Source organism: Taurulus bubalis (genome assembly GCF_910589615.1).
Source record: "Taurulus bubalis genome assembly, chromosome: 1".
NCBI lineage: Eukaryota > Metazoa > Chordata > Actinopteri > Perciformes > Cottidae > Taurulus > Taurulus bubalis.
Genome location: NC_136589.1, coordinates 4,222,457 through 4,241,947, shown reverse-complemented (window position 1 = coordinate 4,241,947; position 19,491 = coordinate 4,222,457). Strand labels below are relative to the sequence as shown.

Sequence of the window (19,491 nt, the reverse complement as noted above, 5' to 3'; positions counted from 1 at the left end):
AAACAGTGACCTTTGACCCCGGCGCTCTCAGCCCATCCAGGATGTTTTCTCCAAAACAATCTCAGTAACATAATCTTCACAAGGCTCTTTAGCATCGCAGCTGTGGTTGCTAGCTAGCTAACGTTACGGTTCTTACTGGTTGTTAGCTGCTGTTTTTCTGCAGCTTCAGTTTTTTGTTTGATTTGTTTACCAGAACAAACGTACCGCTGCGTGAAACAGCTCACGCCTCACGTGCCAACCGGCGCCACCAACAGGAAGAAAAAGGGATCGCAATGGGCCCCAAGTGATTTTGGGGAGAACTCACAGATTTTATCATATTTTGAATTTCCTCTTAAGTACGAATGTTGATATTATTCAGTTAATATGTATTCATAAAGCCTAAAACACCCATTAATGTATCGATGCTGTTGTTATATCACTACAAAATCAATATGACCATCTTATATTATTTTACCCTGACGTGCTACACTTTGCCACCGTATGAAAACAAGTAAGAGAAAGTTAAAAATACAAAAAACAGCTGCTGCTAACACTCCGTTTCCATGTCATCGTCTAACCAACGGCACTGACTTTGCTTGCAGTTGCAAAACATCAGATATGACAAAAACACAGTGTGGTGAGTACTGAATACAAAATAAAAATACAAGTTTGTGCTCAGTTCAGCGTCAAGTGCCTGGAGTCTGATTGTTGGTCTGATTGTTGGTCTGATTGTTGGTCTGCGTTTCTGCTTGTGTGTCGTGACTGTCCTGCTGTTTGGTCCACATGGCTGCGTACAGACCTCCCCGGACCAGCAGCTCCTCGTGTCTGAAGAAAAGGGGACAAGAAAGAAACTAAATCATCAAAGAGGCTCGGTAAATTGTGATACTTATATTACATAAGACACACATTTTAAATGTGGATACAAACACTTGAGAGGGAAGTCATACTGACCTCTCCTCCAGCTGATAAAATGACAGCTTCTTAAAAGTTGTGTGTTCATCATTTTTTTGTGGCAGCAAATAACCCGACTTCCTACTGAATGAAAATTTAAAAGAAGAAGAATAATGTCTCCTAAAAATAAAGTTCCTATTGAACTAATTTACATTTGTAGGAGATGTTACGCCATCTGCTACATGTTTTTTATTATTATCTAACTGGCTTTCTTGAGCAGGCAGAGGAGACGGTGGTCACTCGTAATGTCTTGTGACACCAGAGCTGCTTTAAAAACAAAGTTGAGCGCTACGAAATCCTCCTGCAGACTTCGACCAACTTTACTATGAATTAGTAAAAACCACAAGTGTGTCACTGTCTGGACTGCCAGACGGAGAGAGAGAGAGAGAGAGAGAGAGAGAGAGAGAGAGAGAGGGAGAGAGAGAGAGGGAGAGGGAGGGTCAGAAATGAGGATACAGACAAAGTGAGTGGAAATGGATGGAGAAAGAGTGAGAACAGGTCAATGCAGAGGAAGAGAAATGAAGAGAAACATGGACAGAGAGAGTGAAGGCGGAGGTCAAGAGGTCAACGAAAGAAAGAAGAAGAGGAAAAAGAGAAAGGAGAAGAGAAAAAACACAATGTTAAGGCTTATCTCATCTTAAAAGAGTCCCCTGATAAAGCATTGCTGTCCGACACTATTGGCAAAAGAAGATGCAAAACCGATGCAGCAGAACCAGAGGGATCGTACATTACCCACAATGCAAAGAGTTATCGGGTTAAACAAACACAAGACTTTCTTCCAGGAGGCCGCTGTTCGTGTCAAATTATGTTTGTGTGGAACCAACTTGTTTTAAGCCGAACCAAGTAAAAGAAACAACAAACCAAGTAAAAGAAACAACAAACCAAGTAATAAAAACAACAAAACAAGTAAAAGAAACAACAAACCAAGTAAAAGAAACAACAAACCAAGTAATAAAAACAACAAACCAAGTAAAAGAAACAACAAAACAAGTAAAAGAAACAACAAACCAAGTAAAAGAAACAACAAACCAAGTAATAAAAACAACAAAACAAGTAAAAGAAACAACAAACCAAGTAATAAAAACAACAAACCAAGTAAAAGAAACAACAAACCAAGTAAAAGAAACAACAAAACAAGTCAAATAAACAACAAAACAAGTAAAAGAAACAACAAACCAAGTAATAAAAACAACAAAACAAGTAAAAGAAACAACAAAACAAGTAAAAGAAACAACAAACCAAGTAATAAAAACAACAAAACAAGTAAAAGAAACAACAAACCAAGTAAAAGAAACAACAAAACAAGTAAAAGAAACAACAAACCAAGTAATAAAAACAACAAAACAAGTAAAAGAAACAACAAACCAAGTAATAAAAACAACAAAACAAGTAAAAGAAACAACAAAACAAGTCAAATAAACAACAAACCAAGTAAAAGAAACAACAAAACAAGTAAAAGAAACAACAAAACAAGTCAAATAAACAACAAACCAAGTAAAAGAAACAACAAACCAAGTAAAAGAAACAACAAACCAAGTAAAAGAAACAACAAAACAGGTAATAAAAACAACAAACCAAGTAAAAGAAACAACAAACCATTTAAAAGAAACAACAAACCAAGTAATAAAAACAACAAACCAAGTAAAAGAAACAACAAACCAAGTAAAATAAACAACAAAACAAGTAAAAGAAACAACAAAACAAATAAAAGAAACAACAAAACAAGTAAAAGAAACAACAAAACAAGTCAAATAAACAACAAAACAAGTAAAAGAAACAACAACACAAGTCAAAGAAACAACAAACCAAGTAATAAAAACAACAAACCAAGTAAAAGAAACAACAAAACAAGTAAAAGAAACAACAAAACAAGTAATAAAAACAACAAAACAAGTAAAATAAACAACAAAACAAGTAAAAGAAACAACAAAACAAGTAAAAGAAACAACAAAACAAGTAAAAGAAACAACAAAACAAGTAAAAGAAACAACAAAACAAGTAAAAGAAACAACAAAACAAGTAAAAGAAACAACAAAACAAGTAAAAGAAACAACAAAACAAGTAAAAGAAACAACAAACCAAGTAATAAAAACGACAAACCAAGTAAAAGAAACAACAAAACAAGTAAAAGAAATAACAAACCAAGTAAAAGAAACAACAAAACAAGTAAAAGAAACAACAAAACATGTCAAATAAACAACAAAACAAGTAAAAGAAACAACAAAACAAGTAAAAGAAACAACAAAACAAGTCAAATAAACAACAAAACAAGTAAAAGAAACAACAAAACAAGTAATAAAAACAACAAAACAACTAAAAGAAACAACAAAACAAGTCAAATAAACAACAAAACAAGTAATAAAAACAACAAACCAAGTAGTAAAAACAACAAACCAAGTAATAAAAACAACAAACCAAGTAAAAGAAACAACAAAACAAGTAATAAAAACAACAAACCAAGTAAAAGAAACAACAAAACAAGTAATAAAAACAACAAACCAAGTAAAAGAAACAACAAAACAAGTAATAAAAACAACAAAACAACTAAAAGAAACAACAAAACAAGTCAAATAAACAACAAAACAAGTAATAAAAACAACAAACCAAGTAATAAAAACAACAAAACAAGTAAAAGAAACAACAAAACAAGTAAAAGAAACAACAAAACAAGTCAAATAAACAACAAAACAAGTAAAAGAAACAACAAAACAAGTAAAAGAAACAACAAAACAAGTAATAAAAACAACAAAACAACTAAAAGAAACAACAAAACAAGTCAAATAAACAACAAAACAAGTAAAAGAAACAACAAACCAAGTAAAAGAAACAACAAACCAAGTAAAAGAAACAACAAAACAAGTCAAATAAACAACAAAACAAGTAAAAGAAACAACAAAACAAGTCAAATAAACAACAAACCAAGTAAAATAAACAACAAAACAAGTAAAAGAAACAACAAAACAAGTAATAAAAACAACAAAACAAGTAATAAAAACAACAAAACAACTAAAAGAAACAACAAAACAAGTAAAATAAACAACAAAACAAGTAAAAGAAACAACAAAACAAGTAATAAAAACAACAAAACAACTAAAAGAAACAACAAAACAAGTCAAATAAACAACAAAACAAGTAAAAGAAACAACAAACCAAGTAAAAGAAACAACAAAACAAGTAAAAGAAACAACAAAACAAGTCAAATAAACAACAAAACAAGTAAAAGAAACAACAAAACAAGTAAAAAAAACAACAAACCAAGTAAAATAAACAACAAAACAAGTAAAAGAAACAACAAAACAAGTAATAAAAACAACAAAACAAGTAATAAAAACAACAAAACAACTAAAAGAAACAACAAAACAAGTAAAATAAACAACAAAACAAGTAAAAGAAACAACAAACCAAGTAAAAGAAACAACAAAACAAGTAATAAAAACAACAAAACAAGTAAAAGAAACAACAAACCAAGTAAAAGAAACAACAAAACAAGTAATAAAAACAACAAAACAAGTAAAATAAACAACAAAACAAGTAAAAGAAACAACAAACCAAGTAAAAGAAACAACAAAACAAGTAATAAAAACAACAAAACAAGTAATAAAAACAACAAAACAACTAAAAGAAACAACAAAACAAGTAAAATAAACAACAAAACAAGTAAAAGAAACAACAAACCAAGTCATTTTGTTTCAGTTTTCATTCTCAACGTAAACTTTCGTGTTTAAAACTGCAACCGTTTCCTGTCCCACGGTTATGTGTGTTGTTTTGGGAGTCGACCTATTATATTCTGGGGTTTAGGTAAGAGGACGTGTTGCTAATGCCAGTAGCAGCTCATTTAGTAACTGCTAATGTTTTAATAAAAAAATTAAAGCCAGCAGGGCGAAATTTGCAAAGAAAAACTTTTCTCTGACCTCTATAGAAGCATGTTTCCACCATTGTGATACAAAAATGTATATCCTGTCAGTCATAATTATGAGATAGTATCTCTTAATTATGACTTAACTATCTCATAATTTTGACTTACTATCTCATAATAATGAGATAATAAATCGAAATTATGAGATTATGTTCCGCCATAGTCACAGTGGCGGGAACAAGCTTCCGTACTTTTCACACTAACCTGTTTTTACGTTAACGTGCTAAAACGGAACTACTATTATATAATATGACACATATTATATTATATTATTATGAAGCCCTATCTCCAGAGTAACTGTTTGCCTGGTGAACAGGTAAGAGTCACAGTTTGGAGCTCAGTCTTTTGTCCAACAACAGACGGAGGGAGGAGAACGACTAAAGCAGGAGATCAAAACGCTCTAAAGCAGGAAGGAGACGGAACCGAAGCGGAACCAGAAGTTGAAAGCCGATAACCGAGGAGGAGGAGAGCCGTTGTTCTTGCTGTTACATTCACACGTAAACAAGCGCTTTCAGAATTAGCCGTCTTAGCCCTCGAATAAGAATTTGAATCCCGGGGGGACAGCCTGAGGACGGGATGAGGACGGGATGAGGATGAGGACGGGATGAGGACGGGATGAGGACGGGATGAAGACGGGATGAGGACGAGATGAGGATGAGGACGGGATGAGGACGGGATGAGGATGAGGACGGGATGAGGATGAGGACGGGATGAGGATGAGGACGGGATGAGGATGAGGACGGGATGAGGACGGGATGAGGATGAGGACGGGATGAGGATGAGGACGGGATGAGGATGAGGACGGGATGAGGATGAGGACGGGATGAGGACGGGATGAGGATGAGGACGGGATGAGGATGAGGACGGGATGAGGACGGGATGAGGACGGGATGAGGACGGGATGAGGATGAGGACGGGATGAGGACAGGATGAGGACGGGATGAGGACGGGATGAGGATGAGGACGGGATGAGGATGAGGACGGGATGAGGACGGGATGAGGATGAGGACGGGATGAGGATGAGGACGGGATGAGGACGGGATGAGGATGAGGACGGGATGAGGACGGGATGAGGACGGGATGAGGACAGGATGAGGACGGGATGAGGACGGGATGAGGACGGGATGAGGACAGGATGAGGACGGGATGAGGACGGGATGAGGATAAGGGTGAGGACGGGATGAGGACGGGTTGAGGACGGGATGAGGACGGGATGAGGATGAGGATGAGGATGAGGACGGGATGAGGACGGGATGAGGACGAGGACGGGATGAGGACGGGATGAGGATGAGGACGGGATGAGGACGGGATGAGGATAAGGACGGAATGAGGACGGGATGAGGACGGGATGAGGACGGGATGAGGACGAGGACGGGATGAGGACGGGATGAGGACGGGATGAGGATGAGGACGGGATGAGGACGGGATGAGGATGAGGACGGGATGAGGACGGGATGAGGACGGGATGAGGATGAGGACGGGATGAGGACGGGATGAGGATAAGGACAGGATGAGGATAAGGACGGGATGAGGACGGGATGAGGATGAGGACGGGATGAGGACGGGATGAGGACGGGATGAGGATGGGATGAGGACGGGATAAGGACGGGATGAGGACGGGATGAGGATGAGGACGGGATGAGGACGGGATGAGGACGGGATGAGGACGGGATGAGGATGAGGACGGGATGAGGACAGGATGAGGACGGGATGAGGACGGGATGAGGCCTCTTCCTGCCTCTCCGAGGCGTCATCCACTCCCACACTTTGTGGCACGACTTGTGTTTACACATCACAGCGCCGATCAAAAGATGAATGCTTTTTACCTGCAGGGGCAAACAAAGTCCCGGCAGGTGTTTACCCTCCACCATGTGACCCACTCATCCCACCAGGGGCGCGGATCAATACCTGTATCGATTATTAGGAACAACACACTCATACGTATCAGAATTTACTTATTAGAGAGTGAGGCATGGCACCTCTTTCACGTATCGCTTCTCTGTGTGTGTGTGTGTGTGTGTGTGTGTGTGTGTGTGTGTGTGTGTGTGTGTGTGTGTGTGTGTCTGTGTGTGTGTGTGACACACCTGAATGATTGTGTGTGTTCTAAGTGCTTCCAAATTTGTTATCTGTAGATCAAAAGCTCAGAGTGTGTTTTTTGTGTGTGTGACCCTTAAACCTCTCTGGTGTCTCTCTCAGCCCCAGAGGCTGATTGACAACATCACACACACACACACACACACACACACACACACACACACACACACACACAATGGAGCTGCCACTTAACTGCCGATGCGCACAGTCCTTTGATATAGGAGCTGGTAATGAAGACTTCCTTTCTCACACACCGAGGTCACACACACACACACACACACACACACACACACACACACACACACACACACACACAAACATCAGTGGCTGTTCAAAATGTCCCGAAGGCGTCCCCAAGAACCCAACCGTACCTTCCGCTCTCTGCTATCTGCCCGTTGTGAACCACCAGGATCTGATTCGCTCCGACGATGGTGGACAACCTGTAACACACACACACACACACACACACACACACACACACACACACACTGCTGTAAACTGCTGTCAGACATCAAAACTACTCGGTAAGGTGAAGGAAAAGATCGTTGTTGTGGGTTCAAATCAGGTGGATAACATAGAAAATAGTTTATCGGAGTATCTACGACTTACAATATTAATTGTGATATTGAAGACGTTTTTGAATGGCCAGCGCTACAAACACAAAATACTCTTTAAAGACGCGCGTGAAAGCTGTGTGGCGTCTTCACAACGAGCGGAAAGGAGGCTAACGGAGGTCGAGAGGTCGAGAGGGAGGAGCATAAGACGAGGAAACAGAGACACTCGCCTGCTGCTGAAAGAGAGTCGTAACGCGCTTACATGGTTCATATGTTCAGCAGCCTTGTAAAAGTAAAACACGTACAGTCATTCCTGAGTAATCACAAACCGACACACACACACACACACACACACACACACACACACACACACACAGCTGAGTATGTTACTCTGGGTTGGAGAACTCGGTATGAACCTGTCTGTAAATTATTAAAGTTAATATTTATGACCAGAGAGTCTGATTAAAGACTCTCAGCTCCGGACTTTGTGTTGCGACCTAAAGTCCGTGGTTGTGTAATTGTGAAACTCTTTCTTTCAAGGGGACAAAAACATTGTTTTTATGCGTCGGTCAATTTCGAAATTTTGAGCTATTTTGCGTCCATAACACGTCATCTTTCAGACTCGTGGAAAGAAAACATCCAGGTGTTTATTTTACTATTTTGTCTGTTTGCGTCTGTAGATTTCTCTTAAATTTACTAAAAGTCACCATTACATAAAGCCTCATTTGCATATTTAAACACAACATTTTATAACACTTGTAATACAATAAATCCTCCTCTTAGTGTCAGTGATGAAGTGGTGAAGTTTCATGGTGATATCTATGAGTTCATGTGTTGACCCTCTTCACCTGTAGAGTCTTCATCATGCTGTACTAAACCTCTTTAAAGGACGTTTCCTCTCTTTAAAGGAGTTTGTTCTCAGACTCTGATCAGATCGGAGCAGGACAACACTAAATAAAAATGCTTCTGCAAAGCGTAAGACTTCATGCCTCTCCAAACGGCTGAGCGTCACTTTAAGCTCCAGCGGAGCCACCACTCTGCTTCCGTCTCATCGCGGCTATCTTTGGACGTCCACACCTTCAATATTTGATAGAAAACCTCGGTCAAAGGTAGAAATATCTCTCCCCGGAGACTGCAGACGTCAAAGAAGCAGTGTACGCTACAGTCGTCCCTGCCCTGTTTTTAAGGTTATGCTCAACTTTATACTCCTCCTCCTCCTCCTCCTCCTCCTGGGATCCAGCGAGGGATGAAGATCACTTCAACTCATGTTATCCATCTTTCTAGGCCGGACGTGCATGTCCATGACACAAATCCATCAGCTACATAATACCAGGTAAGTACTCAACAGGAAATGAAGACAATGTTTTCACCATCTTGGTATATATATATATATATATAATTGTTGTACTTGTCATCGCCGGAAAGGAGCGATCTTATGATCTTAATGACATTGAAGATGGCTGATTTGCATTCATATATACCGTAAAAGTCGGGTTACAAGCCTCTCCTACCTCCGGTAAGTGTTCCCGCTGTAGCAAACTAGCAGCAGCTAGCTAGCGCTGCTGCTGCTACTGCTTCTGCCCAAGTTGGGTGTCGAGCCTGGTCCCGCTACCTTTGGTTGTTTTCAGGGAGCTAGCGGAGAGCTAGCGGGAGTTAGCAGGGAAGTAACGGAGCGCTAGAGGAGAGCTAGCGGGAGTTAGCAGGGAAGTAACGGAGCGCTAGAGGAGAGCTAGCGGGAGTAAGCAGGGAAGTAACGGAGCGCTAGCAGGAGCCCCAGCTGGCTACACCGGGGAGCTAACGGGGACACTGACCGAAGCTAGTAGCGGCTCGTAACCCGACTTTTACGGTACTCGTTTCAGGACCCAGGTGTTCGATAACAAAGGCTACTGGGACACGTCAATTACCATAATAACCACTAACACCTGTGCCTATTAAACCCAGTGACTGTACTGGTGAGGTTCAGCTTCCACCAACACTCGAGGTCCTAAGGTCGAGATAAGTATCCAACCATTTGTCCTAGAATGAATATATCCTAACATAACCATTATACACTACAGCTCTATGATACGTCACATTAAGGTTGTTCAACAAGAGACGTTTTATCATCACAGGAATAAATGATACAATTTGTAGCGGCTGAGTTCCATTTAGCTGCTTCAGTTTTGGGGTGCTGGTGTCGTGCTGAATGAAACAAAGCCCTTTGTCAGTGTTGGTAGTAACACCTGTGACAAACGACATTTTAGCATTTCTTTACACATTTTAGGCTTTGTATGCGCCATTTTGTACACCACAAACCAACACAGTTGGGTTTCTGAAAAAAACATTATGGTTGGGCTAAAAATGTGTTTACTGAAGTCGACGTAGCATAACCACGGGAAACACGTCACAAACATCCCGAACGTAACTTCCTGAATAACTCAACATTTTTGGGAGACTGACGGCAACAGAAGTCTTTCTCACTTTATTCTACGTCACTTATTAGTATTAGTTTACACTCTGGTCATTGTTTTCGAGGCTTGTTATTTGCATTTCTTAAGAAAAATGAATTCTTGGGGGAGAGTGCAGGAATCAATCAAAGTCAAAGAATGTACGGTATTAGGAAAAGGAAATATTTTTAAAACCACAAAACCACATTTTTTACTCATTGAAGTGTTACCACTCATACTTATGACTCAGCTTCGCCAGCTATGAAGAAATTCGCTCCATCCAATAACTGAAGCTGATTAAAGAGAAATTCCAGCTCAGCGTCTAGTTGTGTTTTCATTTCATTTTAAGGCCCGACTGATGCAGCCAATAAAGATCCCTGATCCTGAGAGCAGAATCCATCTGCTGCTGACAGATAAAGAAGCTGGAGGATCCACTTACTCACGACTCGCAGGTCAAGGTGAGATCCCGACGAGATCCAGACAATGCATTAAAAACAAGGAGATGATTAATAAAAACATTTTTAAAAAGGAGCTCAGACAGCTCAGCTGGTGTCACTTCTAGTCACAGGTGAGTATTTTATTATTATTATTATTACATTGTGATACAAAGAAGCGTTGCATATTGCTTGATATTTTAAGTATATTCAAATTTTTCAGTAAGGTCAGCCGTAACCAGCTTCCCAATGACATGAGCAACATTTAATGAGATATTAAGTATTATTTATTTAAATTATCGATGTGTTTTTAGTCTGGTTTAAGCTGTGACAAATACCATTTTTTATGTATTTTTTATGATTCTTTCCAAAAGCCACGAGGTCAACATGAAGCACACAATGCATGTTTTACTAGAATTTGGAAATCTGTTTCACAAAATGTTTTTTTTTTCTAATGTTTTCCCATTTGTTGTGGCAAATAAAAATACTTTTAACTCTTCGCTTTTTGACCCAATTCAACCAACTTTCTTCTTCTACAAAAGAAAGCACGTTGTAATAATGTTAATGAACAAAAGATAACCCTGTGTACTGGAACACAGAGCCAGGAATCAGCACCACGAGTGTCGGGGGCCTTTCAAGTCTTTTTCAATCTCACTCAGACGGATGAATAACTCGACATCTGTTTCTTTTACTTTTGTCGACCTGTCATCGCGCGTCATCTCATATCCTCCAATCAGCTTTTCCCTTAATCTCTCCATCCCTCCTTTTGTGTGCGCTCTAATCCTGTTTCCCTTTCACCACTTCCATCACCTGTCCTTTTCCTTTCATCTCTCTCTTACTCACATTTGATTTGTTTTTCAGTTACAGGTCCCGAAATACAGCTTTAATCACATTGCAAAAGGCCGCTGTCATTTCCACGGTTTGTGGTCAAAAGAACCTCGCTGGTCCACAGATGGCCGGTAGATGTTTGATGTATATTAACGGTGCGTTCCTGTTCATTTAAAAAAGTTGGTAATTAATGGTGTTCATGATCCCCAGAGGACGATTCCCACTGACTTTGCTGATCTGCTAACTTGTCCTCTAGCGCCCCCATGAGGCTAACTGTTGTTTTTTTATAGAGAAATGTCTAAACAACCATTGGATAGATTGCCCTACAATTTGGTAAAACTCATGTTCCCCTGAGGATGAATTGTAATGACTTTAGCGACACCTTTACTTTTCCTGTTGCACCATATTAGCAATTAGTAAATGCTAAAGTCTCTACATTTTCCGTCACAAACAAAAAACACTTCTTTTTTCGACTACACCTTGAATAAGGAAGGTAGCGCCGTAGTAGCACTTAAATGTGTCTTACTGATAATGCTTTGTGGTTTCACTTTATTGAAGAAATTGAACTTTGATTCTTGTTCTGAGTTTGTACTCATGGTTGAATGCACTTACTGTGAGTCGCTTTGGATAAAAGCGTCAGCTAAATGAAATGTGATAAATGAATGGTCTGCTCAGTGTGATACAGATCACCTGCTCAACACCATCACGTTATTATTGTCATTGTCAGAACTATCTAATAACACGCAGCATCCGGTGGCACTGGAGGTTTCCCAGTTATCGGACACACACAGCTGGGCGGTGACGTCACCTGTGTGCGACCACGATAGTCGTCCTGTTGGTGCAGACCTGGGCCAGTGAGGCCTGGATGTTCCTCTCAGTCTGGGTGTCCAGGGAAGACGTGGCCTGGTGGAACCAACACAGTACATCGGTGTAAGAACGTCTGATAAACATCGTCTGAAGAATTAAAAAGGTATCAAGAACTTTAGAAGTTCTCAAGATATTTCTGGATTCGCCTTTTATCCTGTTGTTAATATTCTTTCTCATGTTTGTACAAACTACACAGGAAAGTGTGTCTGCAACGACTTCCCTTTCTTAGTCTCAGTCGATTAAGGTTTCCTTGTCATCTTTTATGCCTTTATAATGCTGAAAGACGTCTTTCCAAACATCTTATGAGCACATTTCCGGAATGCACACAATTTATAGTGTTGCTTTTTGTGTGATTGTTTTGCGTAGAGAGTTTTACACCTGTCACTTTAAATCTTCTCATAGATTAGTACAGTGGTTCTCAAATGGGGGTACATGAAGGTACGTGAGGTTTAAAAAAAGATATATTTAAAATTAGCATCCTTTAAAAATTGCTTTGCGTTGGTTAGGGGCTAAAATAAATGTTGACAAGCACTGGATTAGTCAACAAACTGTTCATCGACAAAGAATTTCTAAATTAAAGTAATGCCACTGGCGTGCGAGCTGCGTGAAGAAGGAGTGTTTATTAATGGTTCAATGCGTGCTGCGATGCCGTGTGCGTGAGAGCCGGCTTCCCTCCGCTGGCCCACCTCGTCCAGCAGGATGATCCCAGGATCCTTCAGGATGGTTCGAGCGATCGCCACTCTCTGCTTCTCCCCGCCGCTGAGCTTCAGACCTCGCTCTCCCACCTGCGTGTCATAACCTGCTTGGACAAAACACCGGCGTCTTCATCATCAGCATCAGCATCATTCACTTTCTACATCGAGACTTTCAGGATTCAACTCGGCAAACGCCCTGCTGCAGGTCTGCTTCAGCCAATATCGAAGTCAAATAACAAAAGCAGTTGTGTCAGTATATCACCAACACACACACACACACACATACACACTCCAGCCTGACCCTGAGGTAGCTCCAGTATCCTGCCGTGTACGTCGGCGGCCGCGGCGGCTCTCTCCACCTCCCGGTCGCTGGCCGTCACTCGGCTGTAGCGGATGTTGTTGGCGATGGTGTCGTTGAAGAGCACCGTGTCCTGGGGAACCACGCCGATGTGCGACCTTAAAGACGACTGACGCACCTCGGGACACAGGAAGGGACAGTGAGCATCGAAAGCCGACCCTTTAAGCATCAAGCTTTTATTCCATGTTCGCTACATGGGCCGCGTTGCACCGCGTGGAATCTTCAAATCTGCGGGTCATGATACGAATATGTTATATGTTTGCGTTGAACTAGGTTATTCTCTGTCGCACACATACACACGGCATACGTCTGTATAAATGTTGCATGGCTTAATTCATCCTACACTATATAATGCATGCTGCCTCGGGTCACAGACGGCACACGTCTTGAACCAGTTTCTGTCCCCGTCTCCCCGTCTCTCCCCGAGGATTTCGCTTGTCAGACTTCACCCACTCACCTTCTCTTTGCTTCCCCACATCGGATTTCAGTTGCACTGCCCGTGTCCTTGCTTATTGTTTAATCATGCACACACTGGAGCATGAGGACTAAACCTACGCCCATATATCAAATATTTCCATGTAGACTGTGCTGAGTTTTCTAGCACACATTGGAGCCTTGTAAGTAGTAGAGATACACAGTTGCTGGTCATTGACCTTGCTTGACATCAAGTTGAAAATTGTGTGACATCACAGCGGCAACCTCCATTTCTGGCGAAGTGAAACCGATGCGGAAGTGTCTTAAAACCTGCATTCTCTCTCCTGACCACCAGGGGGTGAGTCCTCTGGTTGTATAGAAGTCTATGCTTCATGTGTTAAAGCTGCATTCTCTCTCCTGACCACCAGGGAGCGACTCCTCTGGTTGTATAGAAGTATATGCTTTGTGTGTTAAAGCTGCATTCTCTCTCCTGATCACCAGTGGGTGAGTCCTCTGGTTGTATAGAAGTATATGCTTCATGTGCTAAAGCTGCATTCTCTCTCCTGGCCACCAGGGAGCGACTCCTTTGCTTTAATATGCACGCCGTGCGGCTGACAAACAGGAAGGTGCGTCACGTCGATGAGCAGTGATTGCCAAAATAGCTGAACAGGAACTAAACTAAATTAAACCGGCTGTTTATATGCCTTCAAATACAGAAATACAACAAAGGAAAACCTGACGGACACTCTTAGAGAGCACACAGATGACTCACACCAGCACTCAGTAACCGACCGTCCGCCTGCAGTCGGGGCCGGTGGAGACGGACTCATCAGAGGCTTCAGCCCATGTGGCGGCCATATGCAAGGACAAACAGAGCGGTGGGACGTCTCAAGAACTTTGAGTGTCGTAAAATAAAGAACTGGCCGCACATCTAAAAATCTCAGCAAAACAACAAAAAGGATCAATATATTTACCAGACATTGCATTCTCTCTACTGTCCATGAGGGGGCGGCTCCTCTGGTTGTATATAAGTCTATGTTTCATGTCTTAAAGCTGCATTCTCTCTACTGACCACCAGGGGGCGACTCCTCTGTTGTATAGAAGTCTATATTTCACGTCTTAAAGCTGCATTATATCTACTGACCAACAGGAGGTGACTCCTCTGGTTGTATAGAAGTATGTGTTTTACGTCTTAAAGCTGCATTATGTCTACTGACCAACAGGAGGTGACTCCTCTGGTTGTATAGAAGTATGTGTTTCACGTCTTAAAGCTGCATTAAGTCTACTGACCAACAGGGGGCGATTCCTCTGGTTGTATAGAAGTCTATGCTTCATGTGTTAAAGCTGCATTCTCTCTACTGACCACCAGGGGGCGACTCCTCTGGTTGTATAGAAGTCTATATTTCACGTCTTAAAGCTGCATTATGTCTACTGACCAACAGGAGGTGACTCCTCTGGTTGTATAGAAGTATGTGTTTCACGTCTTAAAGCTGCATTATGTCTACTGACCAACAGGAGGTGACTCCTCTGGTTGTATAGAAGTATGTGTTTCATGTGTTAAAGCTGCATTCTCTCTCCTGACCAACAGGGGCGACTCCTCTGGTTGTATAGAAGTCTATGCTTCATGTGTTAAAGCTGCATTCTCTCTCCTGACCAACAGGGGGCGACTCCTCTGGTTGTATAGAAGTCTATGCTTCATGTGTTAAAGCTGCATTCTCTCTCCTGACCAACAGGGGACGACTCCTCTGGTTGTATAGAAGTCTATGCTTCATGTGTTAAAGCTGCATTCTCTCTCCTGACCAACAGGGGGCGACTCCTCTGGTTGTATAGAAGTCTATGCTTCATGTGTTAAAGCTGCATTCTCTCTCCTGACCAACAGGGGACGACTCCTCTGGTTGTATAGAAGTCTATGCTTCATGTGTTAAAGCTGCATTCTCTCTCCTGACCAACAGGGGACGACTCCTCTGGTTGTATAGAAGTCTATGCTTCATGTGTTAAAGCTGCATTCTCTCTCCTGACCACCAAGGGGCGAATGCATTAAGACATTATTGGTAAAAAATCTAAACTTTTCCTTCAAACAGCGGAGAAGAAAAGATCCTCTGATCTAGAAGCAGCTGTTTGCAACACGCGGAAACACATCCCAGATTCAGCTGGAACATGTAGACAGCACCATTAATAAGATTCATATGACAACCTAACTCATCGCAGAGCCTTTTGTCATCGCAATAAAAGTAATTGGTTAACATTTCAATCTGTAGCGGATGAAAGAAAATGCAACGCTCAGTTAAAGAAGCAACACTCTGCATCCCTGATGGATGAAAAACGTTATTTTTTCAAACTACATGAAATACATTTATAATTGTTTTGTTTCAGTGTAAAACGCAGACTTCTACTAGTCTGGTTATACTTCTAAATTAGGACATATGTTTATTTGCTTTCTTGCTGAGAGTTAGACGAAGAAGACCGACACCACTTTAACGTTGAAACTCATGCAAGCAGGCGATAGCTTAGCTTAGCAAAATGACAAACAAAACAAAAAACAGGAGCAAACTGCGAGTTTGACTCTGTCAAGAGTTTACAAAATGTCAACTTTTTTTATGTAGTTTGTTTAATATAAACACAAAAAGCTTGTTTAGTGCTAGCATCACATCTTGGCCACAACCAGACCAGCTGTTTCCCCCCTGATTGCAGTTGTTATGCTAAGATAAGCTAATCACCTGCGGGCTCTAGCTTTATCTTTACATTGGAGGGGGGTCCATTGAAATTTGGATTATTACAGAAATAATATCTGTGGCAAACACCAGTTATAGGGAAGCCTTATGAGATATTAAAGTTGAAATTATGAGATAAAAAGTCATAATTATGAGATAGAAAGTCGAAATTATGAGATAGAAAATCGAAATTATGAGATCAAAGTAACAATTATGAGATAGAAAGTTGAAATTATGAGATAATAAAGTCGAAATTGAGATAGAAAATCGAAATTATGAGATCAAAAGTAATAATTATGAGATAAAGTGGAAATTATGAGATAAAAAGTCATAATTATGAGATTAAAAGTCATAATTATGAGATTAAAAGTCATAATTATGAGATAGAAAGTGTGCATGCACTTCAGTGGCGCTGTCTTTCTCCTTCCTGTTACCTGCGCTGTCTTCACAGGTCTCCTCATCCCCTCGCCGGTGTAACCATGCAAACGATATGCAAGTGTAACGGTTGACGCTTTAGCTCAACAAATAGAAGCTAACGTTCGGCCGCATGAGAGCGAGTATCCACAACGGAAGAAGTCTCATTTAGACACTTGTTGCAACAGGAAAAATATAATCTCTTAAATATACAGACCTTATTTCAGGTATCTAACCAAAAACGCATGGTCTCCTGTACATATAGACATAAAGTGCTTTTTCTATGCTAAGGAAAACATAACGATTCTTAGTTTCATGTCATTATATAGTAGTGAAAACATAGTTATGAGTATTATATTCCATTTCTGCACATTAATTCCCCTAAACGTGCCACGCTGTTCCTTTAAAGACTATCACTGGACTCCTTCTGAGCAGGTGTGCATAATTAATGCGGGGGTTTTTTACGGGGTAAAACAGGCCGATGAGCAATGAGTTCTCCGATAGTGACGCGTTAAAAAAAGAATTTATGGAGCAAAACATGAAACGCGTGACGGATTTAAATGAAGGGTCAACAGGAAGGTGAAACAGATGGTGTGTAAAAACCACCGGCATCAAACCCCCGAAGCACAACATCCTCCTTCTCACTGGTTCTGTAAGAGGACCTTTATGACCAATCTGTGGGTCCAGTTTCTCTCAATGTATTGATTACGAACACCTTTGGCATCTATTTACTCAGATTATTTGTTTCAGGGACTTAGCACCTATGTTTAATAGTTGTTTTCATTATGTTCGTTCGTTTTCACCTGCATTGTGAATAAAAAACAACTCATGCAGCTATTAAAGGTTATTGCTCTTTGTCTTTATCAGCGTTGTCCTCCTCATAACACCAGCATAGGCGCCTCAGCTGTGTGAGGAGGAAGTTCCCATTGACCATAAAGCAGAATATAAACTGATCTGGTTTGTGATTTGGTAAAGTCATTTAAAGTCAACAATATACTCCTGCTGAACAATATTATACGTTCACTCACTCTCTTTAATTTAGACCCATTTATTTATTTTTTAGGTGGAGCAGGGGGTCTTTAGGGGGTCAGCAGTATATGCCTCAAAGAAGTGAAATACATCCTTTCGAAAGCTATGAGTGTGAATATTAATTTGGATACAGCCAATACAGGTGTTCTAATCATAAATATGTAATGAACACTGTTTTGTTTAGGCACCTAGGATGAGGGCTTAGAACATTATGATGGGCAGCCCATCAATTATGTCTCATAAGTTGTTGCAGCAATTTTTGAGTTGATACCATTTGTTGCATAGATTGAATGCAAGATTTGGGCATTTATGAATACATGAGTTGATCAAATTGAATGTAATAAATAAATAAAAATCCCCTTTACGCAAAAAAATACCACATTGTCCCAGATAGATTTTTGAAGGCAGCCTAACATTAAAAAAAGTCAAATAACATAATGGATATGGTTGGAACCAGTGGATTCCTTGGGTTTCATATGATACCAGTACTTTATCCCATTCTAACACTGAGCCAGTTACAAGGAGTGGAAGAGGATAAACAGATGCTAAATATGTATAGTTCTTACTGGCATTAAAAAATAAAAAAACGAGAAGGGCGAGACGATAAACAACAAACACTGAATCCTGATTAAAGAGGCGACCACATGTGTGTGTTGATTAAAAACGGTCCTCCTGCTGGTTATTATAACCCAACATCATCATCACCTGAACGAGCGCGTCTAATGACACAAATATGTGTTTTTATTGAGATTTGTTTGATGATAAACAGAGTTATTTGCGCTACGACCGCAATAACTTGGCTACCTTTACACACACACACACACAAACACACACACACACACACACACACACACACACACATCTGGCGTCTGGACACGTTGCTACATTATTCAAGAACCTTTTACTATGATTTATTCACAGTGTGACAGGAGCTCACACACTCAGCCCAGCTGTGTGTGTGTGTGTGTGTGTGTGTGTGTGTGTGTGTGTGTGTGTGTGTGTGTGTGTGTGTGTGTGTGTGTGTTTGTGTGTGTGTGTGTGTGTGTAGAGAGGGAAATGAAGAGAAATGAAGAATGAAAGAGACAGAATCGGAGACATAGAAAGTCAGACCAAACAGTGAAGGAACACCTTCAGATTCATATATATATATATATATATATATATATATATTAATTAGATATTGTTGGGGGACCATAAATGTTTCAATTAATTGTCATGACCAGAAAACACGGAAAATGCCGTGGCAGTGACCTGTCAATCACCTTGTAGCCCCGCCCTAAAGCGTCCCCTGCTTTATGGTCTGTTTGACTCTAAATGACCATCATTTACTAAATGAACATCATGCTGTATTGAAGAAGACTTGAAACTAGAGATTGAGACATAAACTCATGTTTACAATGTTTACTGAGGGAATAAATCAAGAGAAGGAGAGTCATTAATATAGACTTCTATACAACCAGAGGAGTCGCCCCCTGGTGGTCAGGAGAGAGAATGTAGCTTTAACACATGAAGTATAGACTTCTATACAACCAGAGGAGTCGCCCCCTGGTGGTCAGGAGAGAGAATACAGCTTCAATACATGAAGCATATACTTCTATACAACCAGAGGAGTCACCCCTGGTGGTCAGGAGAGAGAATACAGCTTCAATACATGAAGCATATACTTCTATACAACCAGAGGAGTCGCCCCCTGGTGGTCAGGAGAGAGAATACAGCTTCAATACATGAAGCATATACTTCTATACAACCAGAGGAGTCACCCCTGGTGGTCAGGAGAGAGAATGCAGCTTTAACACATGAAGCATAGACTTCTATACAACC

General features: G+C 40.6%; 1 protein-coding gene across 1 annotated transcript in view; it reads right to left on the bottom strand.

The window, feature by feature from the left end:
* Nucleotides 1–665: 665 nt before the first annotated feature.
* Nucleotides 666–19,491, bottom strand: part of abcb6b (ATP binding cassette subfamily B member 6 (LAN blood group) b) — a gene marked incomplete at both ends in the record, with an annotated part of 42,515 nt that continues 23,689 nt past the window's right edge. The window contains 5 exons of the mRNA XM_079227827.1: nt 666–804; nt 7,312–7,380; nt 11,991–12,085; nt 12,736–12,848; nt 13,046–13,220. Of these exons, the coding sequence (XP_079083953.1) occupies nt 666–804; nt 7,312–7,380; nt 11,991–12,085; nt 12,736–12,848; nt 13,046–13,220 (591 nt within the window). The remainder of the gene's footprint in view (nt 805–7,311; nt 7,381–11,990; nt 12,086–12,735; nt 12,849–13,045; nt 13,221–19,491) is intronic.